The sequence below is a fragment of the Ranitomeya imitator genome, chromosome 2 (assembly GCF_032444005.1).
Source record: "Ranitomeya imitator isolate aRanImi1 chromosome 2, aRanImi1.pri, whole genome shotgun sequence".
Classification (NCBI taxonomy): Eukaryota; Metazoa; Chordata; class Amphibia; order Anura; family Dendrobatidae; genus Ranitomeya; species Ranitomeya imitator.
This window is the reverse complement of record NC_091283.1, coordinates 468,300,003-468,320,315: the sequence shown is the minus strand read 5'-3', so window position 1 is coordinate 468,320,315 and position 20,313 is coordinate 468,300,003. Positions and strand designations below refer to the sequence as shown.

Below are 20,313 nucleotides of genomic sequence, written 5' to 3'. Positions count from 1 at the left end.
TGCATTAAACCTTTATAAACGTACCGAGATCCGTTAGGACAGGGGTAAGAAAGTAAGCGAGACAGGAGCACGTGTGCCTCTCTGCAGATCTCAGGAAAAATGGCTACTGAAGCTTGTCTTCACAAGAAGAATGTGGGCGTAACTAACCCATAAGACATTGCTCTTAGGAGGGAAAGGTTGGTAAACAACATGAAAAGTAGGCAACTGATGACCTCCAGTGGCCACAACTTGAATAACATGATAATTAACTCTTTGCACATTAAGATGGGCAGAACACTCCCCGCTTGGCGTCAACAGATGCCACAATTAGGTTCTTTTGGGGAAAATAATAATACAAGCTCGGTAACGGGTCTGAGGAACAGTTTGTTTTCTCCAAGCTTGCACACTCTGACCTCTACTTTCCGCACTTTCCCATCTTTACTGGGCAGGGTCTTAATGACTAGGCCGAGTGGCCACTCGTTCCGATGTGACTGACTGTTTTTGACGAGTACAACATCGCCAGATTGAATGTTTGGGTGGTCTTTCTGCCACTTTGTCCTGGTTTGCAGAGTGGAGAGATACTGTTTCCTCCATCTATTCCAGAAGACGTCAGACACGCTTTGTACCTGCCTCCATTGTCGTCTGTAGAGGTCTTTGTCATTGAATTCTCCAAGTGGAGCTTTCGGGACACAGGTTTTCTGTGTGAGTAACATTGCAGGAGTAAGGATGGATAGATCTCCAGAATCACTAGAAAGTGCTGTCAGTGGCCTGGCATTCATGATGGCTGAGACCTCTGCCAAGAACGTGGATAAACTCTCTTGTGTAAGTCTGGTGTTAGCTTGCAAGAAGATAGAGTCTAATATTCTGCGTGCTATCCCTATCATCCTTTCCCACGCACCTCCCATGTGCGAAGAGTGTGGTGGATTCAAGGTCCAGGTACATCCTTGCTCACCTAGATACCTTTCCACATTATCGATGTCCAGATTGGAAGGGATTTGGAGTTCTCTTGCCGCTCCGACGAAATTCGTACCTCGGTCAGAACGAATATGCTTCACAGGTCCTCTGATTGCGATGAAGCGTCGAAGTGCATTTATAAAACTTAATGTGTCCATCGATTCGATTACTTCGATATGAACGGCTCTGACGGACAGACACGTGAATAGAACCGCCCAACACTTTGCTTCCGTAAGTATTTTTCTAGTCCATCGTGTAGCCACAGACCAAGGACCGAATACATCTAGTCAGAACTGAGTCTGTCGGGTGGAAGATTGGCCATCTTCGGATTTTGGAATGTGCCCCGGAGTTTGCGACACGTAACACAGTCGAAGATGAATTTGCTCACTCTTCTCTTAGCTCCAACTATCCATAGTCCAGCTGCCCTTAGGTTTCCTTCAGTGAACAAACGGCCTTGGTGTCTCACCAAGACATGATGGTGTTGAATCAGCAGGGTTGTTACGTGATGACGTCCAGGAATTATCACCGGGTGCTTCTCTGAAACTTCTACCTCAGCTTCTTGAAGACGACCACCGACTCTCAGCAGTCCTTTTTGATCGACAATCGGATCGAGCTTCCTCAGCCCACTGACCTCAGGAATGGGTTGTCCCTCGTTGAGGTTGTCTATTTCTCTGCCATAGGTTTCTCTTCGTACGGCACGAAGTATTATAACCTTGGCTCTTTCCAGGTCGGGAGCAGTAAACGCAAGCCTGCAGTGATGCCAACCTTTACAACGTCTCTGGCTATCAGGTAGTGCTGACTTGTAGGACTGGGTTACATGAAATAGACAAGCTATAGCTCGAGCAAGTGACTTCCATGTGGAGAACCTGCTGAACCGGTGAGATTCGAGGTGGCAGCTTGAAATCTCTGTATGTAGAGCAGACACTTGAGGTCGGATCTCTTCGTCTGTGTCTGGACCCACTAGTTCGAAAGTTTCAGGCCTGCTGATGTGGGACATCGAACGGTACAACGAGGTAGGACCTGTGAACCATGAAGTGTCCTTCAGATGACTGGGTGCAACGGATCTAGTCGCGTGGTCCGCAGGATTGTGATGAGTAGGTACGTAGTGCCACTGATTAGGGTCGGTGGATCTTCTTACCCGAAGTACCCGGTTGCTGACATAGATGTAGAAGCGTCGTGTCTCGTTACAGATGTACCCCAGTACCACCTTGCTATCGGTGTAGAACTCTGCATATCCGATCTTCAGGCCCATCGCATCCGAGACCAGCTCGGCCAACTCAACTGCGAGGACAGCAGCACAGAGTTCCAGTCTGGGTATCGTGTGTTCACGAAGTGGCGCCAATTTCGTCCGGCTCATAACGAACCCGATATGGCATTGTCCGCTTACGTCTGTGGATTTGAGGTACGCTACTGCTGCAATCGCTTTGACTGATGCATCACAGAAAATACAAAGTGTTTGCGTTTTGACCTCTGTGGATGGCACAGGAGCATATGGTCGTTTCACACGAAGGTTGGTCAGGGCTTCAAGAGACTTCCTCCACTCTGCCCACAGGTCAGCCTTTCCCGCTGGAAGTGGATCATCCCAATCAGTAGTGTCTTGGGTGAAGTCCCTGAGCATCAGCTTCCCTTGGATGGTTACTGGAGCTACGAACCCCAAGGGGTCGTATAAACTATTCATGAAGGAAAGAACTCCTCTGCGCGTGAAGGGTTTCTCATCCTTGCTGATCTGAAAGGTGAAGGTATCTGTCTTCAGGTCCCACAGCAATCCAAGGTTCCGCTGCATGGGAAGGGGGTCGATGCTGAGGTCTAAATCCTTTAGATCGCTAGAATAGTCTTCAGAGGGAAAGGCTTCCATCAACTCTCGGCTGTTGGAAGAAATCTTGTGTAACCTTAGGTTAGACTGAGCGAGCATGTCACGAGTCCTCTTTAGTAGACTGATTGCGGCCTCACTTGTCGGTGTGGACTTCAAACAGTCATCCACGTAAAAATCCTTTTCCACAAAGGACCTGACGTCCGAGCCATACTCTTCTTCACCCTTTTTGGCAGAATGTCGGAGGTCGTAGATTGCGACCGCTGGGGAAGGACTGTTCCCAAAGATGTGTACCCGCATCCGGTACTCTGCGATGTCTTCGTCCGGGTCGTTGTCACGGTACCAGAAGAACCTCAGGTAGTTTCTGTGTTCCTCTTTGACGAGGAAACAGTGGAACATCTGTTGTATGTCAGCCATAAATGCCACTGAATCTCTACGGAAACAGAGTAATACTTCCAGAAGTCTGTTGTTGAGGTCTGGGCCCGACAGTAAGACATCATTCAATGACACGTCTTCGCATTTGGCACTTGAGTCGAATACCACTCTAATTTGACCTGGCTTCTTAGGATGGTACACTCCGAAGATGGGCAGGTACCAACACTCCTCTCCGTGTCGAAGTGCAGGTGCAATCTCTGCGTGGTTGTTCTGGAATATCTTTCCCATGAAGGTAAAGAAATGTTCCTTCGTCTCAGGTGACTTCTGAAGCTTGTGTCCTAGGGAGATGAATCTGCTGTAGACCAATTCCTTGTTGTTGGGTAGGCGTCTCCTCTGAGGTCGAAATGGTAGAGGTGCGACCCAACTATTCGCCGTATCCTTGACTATTTGTTCGTCCATAATGTCCAGGAATATCTTGTCTTCTATAGACATCGCTACCTTGTTGTCTTCCTTCGTCCTGTGGAAGACTGTACATCCTATGTGGTCTTGTTCACCTTCACAGGCGTGGTCTTCGTTAATAGGAACTGAGAAAGGGCAAGGTAGGGGAGTGCTGCTCGGTAGTTCCTTTACCAGCAGACTATTGTGACACGGCTGGAAGAGAGATGGACGTCCATTTTCTAGTGTGCTGGTAAGCATACTGTTGACTGAGACCGGCTTGTGTGCTCCTCCTAGACAGACATCTCCTACAATGACCCATCCAAGGTCTTGCCTCTGCGCGTATGGAGCATTCAGTGAGCCGTTGATATATTCTCTAGTCTTGTGGACTCGTAGTATATCTCTTCCCAGAAGTAAAGCTATTGGCGCTTCTGGTTCCAACTCAGGTATCAGGTGGGCTATACGCTTCAGGTGGGGGTGATACGTTGCCACCTCTGGTGAAGGTATCTCAGACCTGTTGTCAGGAATCTGGTTGCACTCCAGGATGGTCGGTAGTGACAGACAGGTCTGGCCATCCATGGACTCCACTTTGTATCCGGTTGCTTTCCTCCCCGCCGTCTCGACGGTACCTGAACATGTCCTAAGGGAGTAGGGAGAACTGGGGCCTACAATGCTGAAGTTGTCAAAGAAGATGGACCTGGCTAAAGACCTATTACTTTGGTCATCTAGGATTGCATATATCTTGAGCGCTTTGTCTCTGTGGCCTGTTGGATAGACTCGGACAAGGCAGATTTTTGAGCAGGATCTTCCTCCCTTGAGTCCCTTACAGATCTCCGTACATTGAGAGGTGACCGCAGGGGTGTCTTCGACGGTGTTCTTCTGTTTCTCATCGTGCTCCTCTGCTTGTGACAACACTCCTGGAGGTGGTCCAGGATGCAAGGCTGTATTGTGATCCGTGCTGCTGCATTCTGCACATTTCACGCTAGCTCCACAGTTCCTGGCGAAGTGAGAGGTCGTAGCACAGCATTTGAAGCAGATGTTGTTTTCCTTGAGGAAACCTTTGCGATCCTCTAAAGTCTTCTCCCTGAAGGCTCTGCACTTTAGTAGAGGATGTGGTTTCCTGTGTAGAGGACACTGCTTACTGACATCCTGAGGTTTGCTCTCTTCCGTAGGGGGCTTAGTTGTCTTGTGTGGAGGACCTGTGGAATCAATATCAGTTTTATGGACTGCCACGGGTGTCTTACTGGGTTTGACACCAGGGGTAGTGGAACATGACAGAGTGAAATCAAAACTTGGGTCATTTCTGATCTTGGCTTGCTGGGTGACAAACTCAACAAATACAGTAAAAGGAGGGAATGGTACGTTATGAATTTGTTTATACCGTGAACCATGTATAATCCACCTTTCTTGAAGATTGTAAGGAAGTTTTTGTACTATTGGATTGACACCCCTAGCAGTGTCTAAGAATGCCAATCCAGCCAAGTGACCTTCCTTCTGGGCGACCTGTAACTCTATCAATAAATCACTCAATTCTCTAAGTCTTTGATAACCCTTGGGCCCTATCTTAGGGAAATCATCAATTCTTTTGAATAAAGCATTCTCTATTACTTCTACGGACCCATAGCATTCGTCAAGTCTTTCCCACACTTTATGTAAACCTATGTGTGGGTATTCTATGTTAATGTCTCTTAGTCTTTTAGCATGCTCGACCGATTCAGTTCCAAGCCACTTTACCAGGAGATCTAACTCCTCACTACTAGAAAGGTCCAGTCCCTGAATGGCGTTCTGGAACGAAGCTCGCCACGACCTGAAGTTTTCGGCTTTGTCAGTGAACTTTACAAGTCCTTTTGTTACCAGTTCTCGGCGGGCAAAGAACTTTGCCAAGTCTATGGTGGCTTGATCAGTGTTGGTACGAGCCGGTATGTTATAGCCATGTCTAGTGTGTGGTGCATCACCATACCTGTGAGACGCTCTTGGCTTCGGACAGTCTGCATAGTACCTTTCTGGTGAAGAAGATGTCTCTTTAAGGTGAGGTGGGAGCTGTACCTTCTTCTCAGTGGAACGGTAGCTGTGGCCGACTCCTCTGTGTTGGACGTCTTCTTGTTTGTAGTAGCGAAGTTCGGGGTTAGATCGATGATAATCGGCGTAGGCTGATCGTTGTAGTCTGTCGAGGGTGTTGTCCATGCTGGAGTGTCGATGAACGTACTCTGCGACGCGCTGAGCTGGATCTTGCTGCTCTAGATCTGTTCCAAGAACGTTGCTGCCTCCCTCATAATCAGGATCCTTCATGGCTTCCAAGTACTCTGCCTTAGCTATTGCAGCTGCTGCCTCTTTGTCTACCATAAGTCTTTCTAGAGACACTTGCAGGCGCGCACCTTCTGCTTCTTGCTCTGCCCGCAAACGTGCGGTTTCAGCCTGCAAACGTGCATTTTCTGCTTCATGCTCTGCTTGTCTCAGCTTTAGATGCATTTCTTTCTCGGCGAAGGAAGACCTCGCTTTGGCTGCTTCAGCTTCAGCACGAGCGACAGCGGCCAGCTCTGCTAATGATGACCTGTTAGAGCTTGCTCGTGACCTTGTCTTGAGTGAGGATGTGCTGTTTCGAGACATTGTGCGCTTAGCTGCGTACTGCTGAGTGTTTTGGCGGGAAACTGAGTCTATGTGCGGTGAGCTTCCACGTGGCGGGAATGATGTAGCTCCTCTTGGCGAGCTGCAGTATAGTCCTGTGGCTGTATGGCGGCTGCTGTGATACCCGAATGCGGAGCAGTGTGGGTGTTAGCGGTTCCGTACAGTCTGATTAACTACAGCCTGCGACCGGCTATCAGTTTCACTGAAGGCAGCTAATCTGTTCTTACTTTACAATCACCGCCTGCGACTGGCGGTCTCGTTTTTCACTGTTCTGTCTTCCTCCACGTAGGATGCTGTGTGGATTCCAACATACGGCTAAACCTTCATCCACATCCCAGTAAACAGACTGTGTTGATGCTTAAGTCTTATTTATTAGGGTGATGATAACCAAAACTATAACGTTGAACAACAATGGTGGACAGTATTCATAGTAGATGATCGAATAGTGAATGATGTTGATGTACAAAGTGGATGTTCAGTGAATAATCATAGTGGATGACTGATCATAGTGGATGACTGATCATAGTGGATGACTGATCATAGTGGATGACTGGTGAAAAACTGTAAAGAATAACAGCATTTCAGTATATGCACATACAGGGTGCAATCACATAAATAACTGGGACATTACAGCAAGAATTATACAGAGTGCATTACACAGTAATTCTAACAGCACTGCCCTATTCTATACAAGAATGCATCTATCTACATGCAGAGTACACCTGAACCTAACTGCAAGCTGCAAAGCACATCTGCCTAACTATATCTGACTATAGGAGCTGCATAAGGCTTAAATACTAACACAAACATAAGATGCATTAAACCTTTATAAACGTACCGAGATCCGTTAGGACAGGGGTAAGAAAGTAAGCGAGACAGGAGCACGTGTGCCTCTCTGCAGATCTCAGGAAAAATGGCTACTGAAGCTTGTCTTCACAAGAAGAATGTGGGCGTAACTAACCCATAAGACATTGCTCTTAGGAGGGAAAGGTTGGTAAACAACATGAAAAGTAGGCAACTGATGACCTCCAGTGGCCACAACTTGAATAACATGATAATTAACTCTTTGCACATTAAGATGGGCAGAACAAAGGTTGTGCTCATTAACAAATATAATATATTTCTAAAATATAAAAAGAAAGACAGTACAAACCATACCCACAGCACTCAATAATCAATGGACCAACTGACTCACAATGCCAAGTACCCCAAAGCAATATGTGTTTCGCATAAAGCTTTGTCAGGGGATACTGGGGCAGTGACCTGCCAGACAAAGCTATAAGCGAAACGTGCATCAGGCTACTTGCAAACGGGAGGCAGATCACTCACATAACAGTGATTTCTCAAACACACACCAGAGGCAGTCAGAGGGGCCGGGGTAGGAGCTGAAGGCCCTACTAACAGTTTCATCCCTATGCACCTAAAGATTATTACACCAACGCTTCACATGCAGACTAAAGAACAACCACCATGAGCATTTCTTCAATATAGGTATCCATTTAATCTGTATAGCATCTCCCTTATGGCAAACCTTTTGGAGAAACAGTGCTGACAATGTTTTTTGTATTTAACAGTTTGTATATTTAATCAAATAATAGTATGGTCATTTATGATGTAGTGGATTTATGGCTTTAGAGTAATTTGAAGGCAAGTCAGTATTCTGTTTGCATTAGTAATTGATTATGAGCCTTGGCCCAATTTTGGTTATAAACTTACATTGAGCAGAAATATTGTGAGCCGTACAGTAATAAAAACCCCAGCATACTGAGCGAGGGGGGCACATGACTGTTGGAAGGGGGAACCCTTACCTTTTATAGTAGTAATTGTCTATCTTTATATTGACGAATTAGGATGGTTGGTTCCCCTGTTAGAAATAGCAGGTAGTCTGTGTGCCTGGTGTCTTACTGTTCTGAGGGTGGGGATCAGGGATATAACTATCTATCTCACTGTCTCTTTCTCTCTATAGAAGAAAAGGCAGAAATATTTCCTGGACTCCTGCATACAAACACTGAAGTTCTCAGCTAATATAATTCAAGTTTTACAAAACGTTTCCCTCAAAAATGAATACAATCTGATGAACTCCTCCTGCGTGATAACATCCATTTTCAACATGACAGGATCCCGTTAATTCATGTATAATTCCATCCTTTAGTGTTCTGTAATCTTTTTGTGCTTAGCTCATGCCATCAGGTATTTTTAAAAACATCATGTTGATTTTGGAATTAATGTTTGCTTGATTTAAGTTTGAAATATATATATTTAAAGCCCTATCAACGAAAAAGAAAAAGTCAAAGTGAGACTTGATTTAAACGAAATCAGCTGGGATCTTTTATTGTCACATCCTTGTTGTTGCAGTCGTGGAGTCAGAATCAGGTCAGTCGTGCAGTAGGTTGCAACTGACAAATTTAATTTAAGGGAATCTGTCACCAGTTTTTTAATTTGAGAGACAGATCCTGATTGTAACAAAGTCTCACTTAGAGGCTACTTGCTTACTTGCTGTAGTTGTGCTATCTGGTATTAAATAAGACATCACATGCTGAACAAAGACTTAGGCTATGTGCACACGTTGCAGAATTGCCGCGGCAATTCCGCAACTCCCTGCTGCGGGTATAACGCATGCGGAATTGGCATGCGTATTCCCGCTAAACACTAGCGTTTTGCAAGCGTAATTAGCTTGCAGAATGCTAGCGTTTTCCAAGTGATCTGTAGCATCGCTTGGAAAAATGATTGACAGGTTGGTCACACTTGTCAAACATAGTGTTTGACAAGTGTGGCCAACTTTTTACTATTGATGCTGCCTATGCAGCATCAATAGTAAAAAGATACAATGTTAAAAATAATTTTAAAAAATAAAAAAATCGTGATATTCTCACCTTCCGGCGGCCACCACGGGAGCTGCCGGGAGCATCGCTAAGGCCAGGGCTAGATCCGGGGGCCGCCGGAAGGTGAGTATATAACTATATAACTATTTTTTATTTGAATTCTTTTTTTAACAGGGATATGGTACCCAGGGCCTGGAGGTGAGTCTCCTCTCCTCCACACCCGGGTACCATCCGCACATGATCCGCTTGCTTTGGCATAGCCCCATGAGGGAAGTAAGCGGATCAATGCACTCCTATGTGTGCGGAATCACAGCGATTCTGCACAAAGAATTAGCATGCTGTGTATTTTTCCGCAATGCGATTCCGCCGTGGAAAAATACGCAGCATTAGCACATCATTGCAGAATCTGTTGTGAATTCTGTTTTCGAACTCCCTCCTGTGGTCATGAATGGTACTTCGGCGAGTTCTGTCCATGGACTCCCTCTGGTGGCTGTGAGTGGAGCTGCTGCTTCTGAGGTTCCTTCCACAGGTGACGTAGTTTATTCTTTGGCTGGCTGTTCTATTTAACTCCACTCAGATCGTTACTCCATGCCAGCTGTCAATGTTCTTGTACTGGTTCAGTTCGCTCTTGGATCTTTCTGGTGACCTGTCTACTCCAGCAGAAGCTAAGTCCCTGCTAGTTATTATTTGTTCATTGTTTCCTTGTCCAGTTGGCTATCATGATTTTGCCTTGCTAGCTGGAAGCTCTGGGATGCAGAGTGGCACCTCCGCACCGTGAGTCGGTGCGGAGGTCTTTTTGCACACTCTGCGTGGTCTTTTGTAGTTTTTTGTGCTGACTGCAAAGATACCTTTCCTATCCTCAGTCTGTTTAGTAAGTCTGGCCTCCCTTTGCTGAAACCTGTTTCATTTCTGTGTTTGTGACTTTCATCTTAACTCACAGTCAATATATGTGGGGGGCTGCCTTTTCCTTTGGGGAATTTCTCTGAGGCAAGGTAGGCTTTATTTTCTATCTTTAGGGCTAGTTAGCTCTTAGGCTGTGAAGAGGCGTCTAGGTCCTGTTAGGTACGCTCCACGGCTATTTCTAGTTGTGTGATAGGATTAGGGGTTGCGGTCGGCAGAGCTCCCACTTCCCAGAGCTTGTCCTGTGTGAGTTTAACCATCAGGTCGTTCCGGGTGCTCCTAACCACCAGGTCCATAACAAGAATCACATTGAATTCGATGAGCTGTGTTGTGTATGCGTTTTCTCAGCGTTTTCGCCGCGATTTCAAGGCGAAAAAGCATGGCTAAAATGAATACAATCTGCAACGTGTGCATATAGCCTTAGGGCTCATTCACAATTTCAATGTTCACGTATAGTGCTATCTGTGGTTATTACAGACAGCAATCAAGCCTATGATATTCTATTGAGCTATGTTGTCCGTTTTTTTCCTCGGACGGAGTCATGTGTAAAAAATATCAGAGATTCATCTGTTTTTGATATGAGGGTCAGATCAAAATCGGCAATGCAAGTCATTGGGTCAGCGAAAAAAATTGGACCTCATTCAGATGACAACAGTTATATGATTTTCATGGACTGTCAGAATGAAGAAACTTTTTTTTTATTCCTCCACAACGAGAAAAATGGATGTCACTCAGACTGATCAAGGTCTGATCAGAATAATATGCTCATTATTCTAACATGTGGAAAAATCGGACGTGTGACTGAGCCCTTACTGTTATTATTATAGTGATGTGATTTTTAAATAAAGCTGTGGCCTTAAACACCAAAATAATGTGTTGTGTATTTTATTTTATTTGGTACTTACAGTTACTATAGTTTGTGTCATGTGCTAATAAATGAAGGTCCATCCCATATCTAGGAGTCATGGGAAATACAACTGTAGGAAAAATAATTTCATACACTTATAATTTTTCATAAAATGTTCCATACATTTTTAATGATGTCTGCACAGCTTATCAGGGAAAAGGCAATATTACCGTATTTTCCGGCATATAAGACGACTTTTTGACCCCTAAAAATTGTCCCAAAAGTCAGGGGTCGTCTTATACGCCGGGTACGGCGTGTGCAGAGAGCGATCCTTGATGACGGCGTGTGGTTCCCAGGGTCTGGAGGAGAGGAGACTCTCCTTCAGGCCCTGGGATCCATATTCATGTAAAAAATAAAGAATAAAAATAAAAAACATGGATATACTCACCCTCGGACGGCCCCTGGCTCACAGCGCTGCTAGCGTCTGCCTCCGTTCCTGAGAATGCAGTGAGTGAAGGACCTTCAATGACATCGCGGTCACATGTATTCTCAGGAACGGAGGCAGACGCTAGCAGCGCTGTGAGCCAGGGGCCGTCCGAGGGTGAGTATATCCATGTTTTTTATTTTTATTCTTTATTTTTTACATGAATATGGATCCCAGGGCCTGAAGGAGAGTCTCCTTTCCTCCAGACCCTGGGAACCACACGCCGTATAAGATGACTGGGTGTATAAGATGACCCCCGTCTTATACGGCGGGCATATCCCAAATTCCATATTTTATACGGAAAAGTTGGGGGTCGTCTCATATGCCCAGTCGTCTTATACACCAGAAAATACAGTATTTATGAAGGACAACCTAAAATGGAACATTTACAGGCAGATTTAGTGGAAAAGTTTTCAGATTTATTATCAGGCAGGAATAAGAGTAATTCTGTAAGGAGATGGACATATTGCCCTGTTCTCTCTTGAAGACATCAGTGTTGTGTATAATGTAAAGTGTAATGTGTATAATTTCATGCGTTATTGTGATGGTGATGTGTAATATGAATTGTGTATTGATGCATTGTAGTGTTCTGCACTGAACTGTTAGGAAGCTGCTCAGCAACAGACAGTGAGTAAGGTAAGACATAGTTAAAGGGAACCTGTCATCCCCAAAATGGAAGTTGAGCTAAGCCCACTGGCATCAGGGACTTATCTACAGCATTCTGTAATGCTGCAGATAAGCCCCCGATGTATTCTGAAAGATGAGAAAAAGAGGTCCCGCTGCGGTCCGGTCCGATGGGTGTCGCGGTCCGGGGCCTCCTATCTTCATAGGATGAAGAGCAAAGTACTGCAGTGCGCAGGCGCCGTCCTCTCTGACCTATCCCGGCGCCTGCGCACTGCAGTACTTTGCTCTGCTCTCAACAGTGCCGCAGCATTAAGACAAGAAGAGGACGTCATCGTAAGAAGATGGGAGGCCCCAGACCAGACCGCGACACCCATCGGATCGGACCGCCTGCCCAGGTGAGTATAATCTAACCTCTTTTTCTCATCTTTCAGGTTACATCGGGGGGTTATCTACAGCATTTCAGAATGCTGTAGATAAGCCCCTGATGCCGGTGGGCTTAGCTCAACTTCCATTTTTGGGTTGACAGGTTCCCTTTAAGTGTTGGGACTGGCTCAGAGAGGGAGGGGCTATGGAGCAGGATCAGAGAGGACTTCCTGGGACTCAGACAAGGCCTAACTTGCAGCTGGAGCAGACTTTGGGCTGAGTGCTCAGCAGGGCAGCATGCACTGGGTGTTTTGTGGCAAGAGAGAAAGGAGATCAGGACAGAGATAGCGTGATCCTGAGGAACATACTGAGACAGAGAGAGAGAGAGTTACAGAAACACAGAGAGAAGGACAGTACCAGCTTATGCTAGGTTCACATTAGCGTTTCTGTGCGTAGCGTATCATCTGCATGCGCAAACGCATGTCAAAACGCATGCAAACGCATGCTGACACAGCTTTTTTATCTGCATCAGCTTATGCATGATGGCAAAAAAACACTGCGTGTGCATGCATTTGTATGCATTTTTGCCTGCGTTTGCATTGTTTATGCGTATGTGTTTGATATTTGCAGGATTGCATGTCTCAATGGGCGTGTTTCAAAACAGTTCCTGCACATGCGCAGTCCGAAGTGCGCAAGCGCATCGAATGCATGCGTACGCATGTCCTTGCGTACGTATGCGTTTCCATAGAGAGTAATGAGTTGTCTTGACACACTCCATCCACAATCATCAGCATATGGATGACTGAGCATAATTGACACCTCCAAAAATGCAACATGTTGCGTTCGCCAGACCCAGCCGCACACCGCAAAATGACACATGCGTATGCATCCGCATGCGGATTGATGCAAACGCATGTCCCTGCATATACCATGTTAAAGATAGGTACGCAAGACGCATGCGGATCTATGTGGATCAAACGCTGCACACAAATACGCAAATGTGAAACCGGTCTTAGAGGACTGACCAGAGTGACGAAGTGAGTAAAGCCTGGAGAAGGTAGGCCTAGCAGCATGGCTCCAAGTAGCTTAAGGCTCTTAAAGCTAACAGGCTAGGATGGAATAGATTGTGAAATGAAGTGAACGCCCTGGGCTGGAGTTCCCTAAGTGTCAGCTAAGTGACAGCTTGAAGCTGAATTGGGCCATATTGGCAAACCCTTTCCTCTACGAGGAGATTCAGATGCAGAACCACTGGAAGAAGAAATGGCTTCCATGGACTTTACTGTGGTGTTAAGCTGGGTGGTGGTGAAGGAAATAAGACCAGTGGAGGTAGGGACGTGTGAAGTCGAGGAAATAACGAGACTGGTGTACTGCCTTTATGATGCTAGTCCACACACTTAGCCATGGCCTCCATCTTCATGTAACATGCCGTAGTGCAACAGACAAGTACCTCGCCCACGGCTACTGCACCAAGCCATGTTACAATATCAATAATAGACATTCTGTAAATGAGGGAATAGTTGCAGGTAATAATAATTCACTGGAATTTTAGAGGGGGGGGGGGGGGGGGGATGATGGCATGTGATACACCAAAAATATTTTGTATTGAAATTACCTGACAGACCAAGAAGAAGTGTGACCACCACTTTTCCTGCTGTGGTAAACAGAGCCTCAAACAAAATCTTCATTGCAGATATGAAAGCCGTCATCTTCTCGATGAGTTTTGCTCGAGTGTCATTGACGTCCTTATCCACAGTGTCTTCCTCTGTGGACAGCTCAGTCTCATTCTCACTTTCTTCCGTCTCACTTTCTGTCTCAGACTCCTGTGGTAAGAAAAAAAAAATACAAAAACAAATATGTTCCTGCTTGTTTTCTTACCACTTCCATTTATGACATGTCAAACAAAATCCATCTTGTTAAAGGAGTTAGAATCTGAAGTGATTCTCATTTTAGTACAGAGAACATTCATAACAAATGAAATACACAGAACAGAAGTCCAAAATTAAGAACGTATCAGAGAAATATGCTACGTTTGAACAAGGTTTTTGAAACCCCATTCACATACAGTGAATATACAGTAAAAAGTCTACACACCCCTAATAAAATGCCAGGTTTTTGACAAGTTAAAAAAATCATGACAAGAAGAGTCATTTCAGAACTTTTCCCACTTTTAATGTCAACAATAATCTGTTCAAATCCATTGAGAAACAAACGGACATCATTTTGACGAGCAAAATAAAAAAAATAAAATAAAATTATGTGATTACATAAGTATGGACAACCTCTTATAATTGGGGATGTAATCGTGTTCAGAATTGGCCAATAACATTTAAACTCATATTAAAAGTAATCAGAGCACAACTGACATCGTTTACACTGATTCTGATTAACTCCATATAAAATTTTCCTATTCTAGTAGGATTTTCCTGACATTTTCTTAGTTGTAGTTTACAGCAAAAACTGTGGTCTGTAAACAGCTTACAACACAGCAAAGGGATCTCATTTTTAAAAGATATCAGTCACAGCATCTCCTTGAGGTCAACCCAGAAATTTGCAATACTGTGAGCAGTGGCTCAAAGCACACTCCAACATCTCAATTGACAGTCGGGTCTGCAGCACATCTGTTCAAAGTGGGCTATCAATCAGTGTCGGGGCATGCTTACAGCCGCCATTTACAGTACAGTCTTTAGCAGAAGCGGCTGGAAATATGAACATGCTATTTCTTTCAACCACTTCAAGGTTTCTGAACCCTGAATCGATTAACAGAAGTGGCAAAAAAATGTAATCTTTACATTTCTGTGCACCATGTTCATTCTTTGTTGTGTTTTTTAAGCACTTTTTTAGGCAGGTTCCATTTAAAGAATACATTGTGTGCACTTAGTTTTACGGCCCGTTTCCAGTTGTTTTTTAACTTCTTCATGACTTTTGGATATGGGATGGACCCCACTCCGTCTTAAAACCACCATAACTACTGTAAACCTAGGTACTAAAATAAATACACAAAACACATTATTTTGGTTGTCAAAATGGCCACAGCTTTTATTCAAATCACAGGATTAAATAATCACAGTAGGAGTCAGGTGGAGTGCTAGTACATTGGGATTCACAAGTACTGCGATATCCCCAGCTGTCTGACATACAGCACCAGGACAGACAGCCATAAAGGGGTGGCACGCACTGGCTTGCCATTCAAGCAGAGCCAGTAAACTTTCAGGGCACCAATGACCCTATTATCATCACTCCTGTGCTTAACCACTGTGCCCGCCCCTGATTGATGTTACCATTACAACGTCCTTGAGGCTGGCCACCAAAGCTGAGCCTGCTCACCACCATGAGGTTTTACATCCTCTATTAGTTAAAATGAGTCCACATTAACTTGTCTGCAACTTCCACCTGACTCCTAAACCGCAAAGCCGATATAAATTCCAAGTCTCATTTGACACTTTTCTTTTCTTTTTTTTTTTTTTATAATTAAATCATTTTTCTCAACTTAAAAACTAGAAGTCCCTGCAAAAGCATTAACGGGACTAAACTTGGCAAACCTCCGACTCACAAAGAGTCATCCTACAGCGCTCAGGAGAGGAAAACCCCCCTGTGGAGGAAACTTACAGGGAACCATGGCTTAAGGATTGCCCTTCCCTTGGGCTTAGAAGGTTACCGCAAATAATACCGTATTTTCTGGTGTATAAGACGACTGGGCGTATAAGACGACCCCCAACTTTTCCATATAAAATATGGAATTTGGGATATGCCCGCCATATAAGATGGGGGTCATCTTATACACACAGTCATCTTATATGGCGGGTGGTTCCCAGGGTCTGGAGGAGAGAAGACTCTCCTTCAGGCCCTGGGATCCATATTCATGTAAAAAATAAAGAATAAAAATAAAAAATATGGATATACTCACCTTCGGACGGCCCCTGGCTCACAGCGCTGCTAGCATCTGCCTCCGTTCCTGAGAATACAGTGAGTGAAGGACCTTCGATGACGTCGCGGTCATGCTCACTCACTGCATTCTCAGGAACGGAGGCAGACGCTAGCAGCGCTGTGAGCCAGGGGCCGTCCGAGGGTGAGTATATCAATGTTTTTTATTTTTATTCTTTATTTTTTACATGAATATGGATCCCAGGGCCTGAAGGAGAGTCTCCTCTCCTCCAGACCCTGGGAACCACACGCCGACATCCAGGATCGCTCCCTGCACACGCCGTACCCGGCGTATAAGACGACCCCTGACTTTTGGGACAATTTTTAGGGGTCAAAAAGTCGTCTTATAAGCCGGAAAATACGGTAACTCTTTATAGCCAATATACAATTGAACCTGGTACAATATATACAATGACAAATTCAAAAATACAATAAAGCATCTATCATTATACAAGCAATAATTAAAAAGTTTTAGGACAGAGATTATAAACAGGGCGGGAGGGCGGGTAATGCTTCCTCCTGTCCATCCTGTGAGAGAAAGAGGGAGAGCCAGAGTTGCCTCCCCTATATAAGCCCCACCCTCCTCACAGTAATACAACAGGCACAAACATCTAAACTCCTTCCTCTTAAAGCAACAACACTCTTGTTTAAAATCTACACCGCAAAACAAACAAAAGCTGCAGGAGTTCTCGGTCCACCCATCCCCAAGTCATGTCCACCTCCATCTAGTCTCCGGTGGTTTCTATAGCTCAAGAAGCTGATAGTGTTTTTTAACCAACAACTATGGCAAAATTTTCCAAAACACATCCAGCAGTCTTCCGGGCATCTTTCCATTAACTTGTTTTCTAAAGTACGGAACATCTTCTGAGCGAAAAACACCAAAAGAATGGGCATGTCATTGCTTTGTGTTTTTAGATAAGTGAAGTAGTTAAAGGTCATTCAAAAGCCTGAACATAAGAACAACAAGTTGTGTTCTTTTGTTCATTCTATAATAGGTTATTCATGAGTTTCCACGGCAGAATCGGCCTGAAACATGCATTATGAGGACCAGGGGTGTAATGATCACGTTTGCAGAGAGTGCAAGTTCAACTGGGCCCGTTCAGTAGGAAGGCCCACCGACACCAGTGCCTACTTCAGCTGGATGTGCATCCAAGGTTGAACAGTCAGCTAAGGCTACTTTCACACATCAGGTTTTTTGCATCAGGCACAATCCGGTGAATTTTTTAAAAAAAGGATCCGTTTTTTTCCGCCGGATTCGTTTTTTTCTCATAGAGTTGTATTAGCGCCGGATAGTGCCTGATGTCCCAACATTTCATCCAGTTTTGCCGGATCCGGCAAAAATTGCTGGTCCAGCGGCCGGAGAAAACATCTAGAGGAACATTTTTTTGTTGCAGAGAAAAACCTGATGGCGCCGGAATCGGCGCCATCTGGCTTTTCTGACAATGGACGCCTATGGGAGCTTGATGCGCCACATGACGATATTCGGCGTCGGCGTCCGGCATCCAAACTGCGCATGCCCTGTTCTCTCTCTCTTTTTAATATTGATGCTGCCTATGCAGCGCTTGGAAGCGCTTGAATTAAAGTATTTTTAAATTCAATGTGACGATTTTTTTTTTTGTTCCGTCATGTCAATTTAGAAGGTGGTGTGTCCAGCCTTTACAGAGATGATATGGTACATTTATCTGATATTGGCAATGATATTTCTAATCTGAATTTACAGGTCATTTTTGAGATGGCCCTAGGTGGGAAGGCGCCATGTTTGTCTTTTTAAATTCAAGATGGCTGGTGAGGTTAGTCGTCTAGGTAATGGATGGACAGATGTTTCATTGTTAATCGGCATAAGCGTATTGGGCTAATCTGTGTTCAGAAAGCTATGAATAAATATTTACAGATGGTTTAATTAAATAGTTGTATATTATTGATTGTTGTACCTTAAATTTTAATAAAGGCGGTGGCCAATGATATCCTCCAAGTAACGTATCGGGTATTTTTAATATGGTTAAGTTAATTATGATTCAGTTGTGTTACATAATGCCATGATGGTCCACACATCCTTTAGGAGGGTATCACACAGCATTACTATACACCATATAGTGACTATATGGTATATACTATACACCAAGGACTTGGGGATCCTAGTTAATGATAAACTTACCTGGAGCAGCCAGTGCCAGGCAGCAGCTGCCAAGGCAAACAGGATCATGGGGTGCATTAAAAGAGGTCTGGATACACATGATGAGAGCATTATACTGCCTCTGTACAAATCCCTAGTTAGACCGCACATGGAGTACTGTGTCCAGTTTTGGGCACCGGTGCTCAGGAAGGATATAATGGAACTAGAGAGAGTACAAAGGAGGGCAACAAAATTAATAAAGGGGATGGGAGAACTACAATACCCAGATAGATTAGCGAAATTAGGATTATTTAGTCTAGAAAAAAGACGACTGAGGGGCGATCTAATAACCATGTATAAGTATATAAGGGGACAATACAAATATCTCGCTGAGGATCTGTTTATACCAAGGAAGGTGACGGGCACAAGGGGGCATTCTTTGCGTCTGGAGGAGAGAAGGTTTTTCCACCAACATAGAAGAGGATTCTTTACTGTTAGGGCAGTGAGAATCTGGAATTGCTTGCCTGAGGAGGTGGTGATGGCGAACTCAGTCGGGGGGTTCAAGAGAGGCCTGGATGTCTTCCTGGAGCAGAACAATATTGTATCATACAATTAGGTTCTGTAGAAGAACGTAGATCTGGGGATTTATTTATTATGATGGAATATAGGCTGAACTGGATGGACAAATGTCTTTTTTCGGCCTTACTAACTATGTTACTATGTTACTATGTTACTATGTTATATGTTCTCTCTCCTGAAGGGGTTGATTGGTGGGAAAGTTTTCCCGCCGGTTCTTTGTCTAGTTTTGCTGGGCTCACTCTCCCAGGACATGTTTGTTGGTTGGGGAGCCAACCAGTTGTGAACCATCGCTGAGGAGAAAATTATTTTCTCCCCTGATGATGGTTTCTAATTGGTATTTATTATTTACAAATATGGACTTGTGGGGGATAAAATGAGGCAGTGCTGAGGGTCCATGGCAGACCATCAGTGCTTCCTACCTGAAGCTGCTTCCCACCCTTTGTAAAGATAATTTGTCATGTCTGTTGGGGTTAGTCGTCCAGGTAATGGATGGACAGAGGTTTAATGGTTAATGGGCTTGAGCTTTATTGGGCTAAGCTGCGATCAGAAAGTTATGGTTAAATATTTGCAGATGGTTTAATGACATAGTTTTATATTATTGATTGTTGTATCTTAAATTTTTATAAAGGCCGTGGCCAATGATATCCTCCAAGTAAAGTGCTAGGTATTTTTAATATGGTTAAGTTAATTACGATTGTATTGTGTTATGTAACGCCATGCACAACAATGGAAAAATTACATAACTTTACAAATATTCAGTCATTTGTATCCTCCTTAAACTACCTTAAGGTTCTGAAATCATGAAGCAATTAAAAGATTTAATATGTTGATTCTTCCAAATGAAGACAACCGCATTTTATAGTTGAAAGTCAAGGGAAAAAAGCCAGCATCAGAGCCGACAAGACCACCAGCAAAGCTGCTTCAGGAAAAATAATGTTTCTTCTGAAGCAGCTCTACCTCTATCTTCAGTGTTGTCCCATGAAAAGATATAATAAAATATTTCCAAAAATGTAAGGGGTGGACTCACTTTTGTAATATACTGTATATTCTTTTAAAAAACACGCTGGAGAAATGTGGCAATCCGAAAGACACATTCATTTAAAACAGCTATCTCTGCCTGCTTGATCAGTCATAGACTTAGCAATCCTCAAGACCAAATAATTTCTGCCCATTAAAACATCCCTAAACAATAAATCTTCCCTTTTATGTTTACTCTGAGGCAACAATTTGTCGATGAACAATCCACCGAAAAACAGTAGAGAACATGCTGATGAAAAAAGTACTGACTCAAATTCACTAAAACAGCATGAATGTGATACAGTACAGAGATTTCTCAACATATTTGGCGTAACAGGACATCTATAGCCCCGAACACAGTGATCCTTTTTGTAACCTTTCAATAGCTGCTTTATAAGAAAATAGTTATCCAAAGGTTGCTGACCGAATAATTTAAGAAAAAATGACACACCCGGTAGTGTTTTT

The 20,313-nt window shown here is 44.1% G+C and overlaps 1 protein-coding gene across 1 annotated transcript in view; it reads right to left on the bottom strand.

Annotated features, from left to right (window-relative positions):
- LOC138666693 (piezo-type mechanosensitive ion channel component 2-like) overlaps nt 1-20,313 on the bottom strand; it is a 194,927-nt gene that overhangs the window by 130,290 nt on the left and 44,324 nt on the right. The window contains exon 9 of the mRNA XM_069754876.1: nt 13,831-14,038. Within this exon, the coding sequence (XP_069610977.1) occupies nt 13,831-14,038 (208 nt within the window). The remainder of the gene's footprint in view (nt 1-13,830; nt 14,039-20,313) is intronic.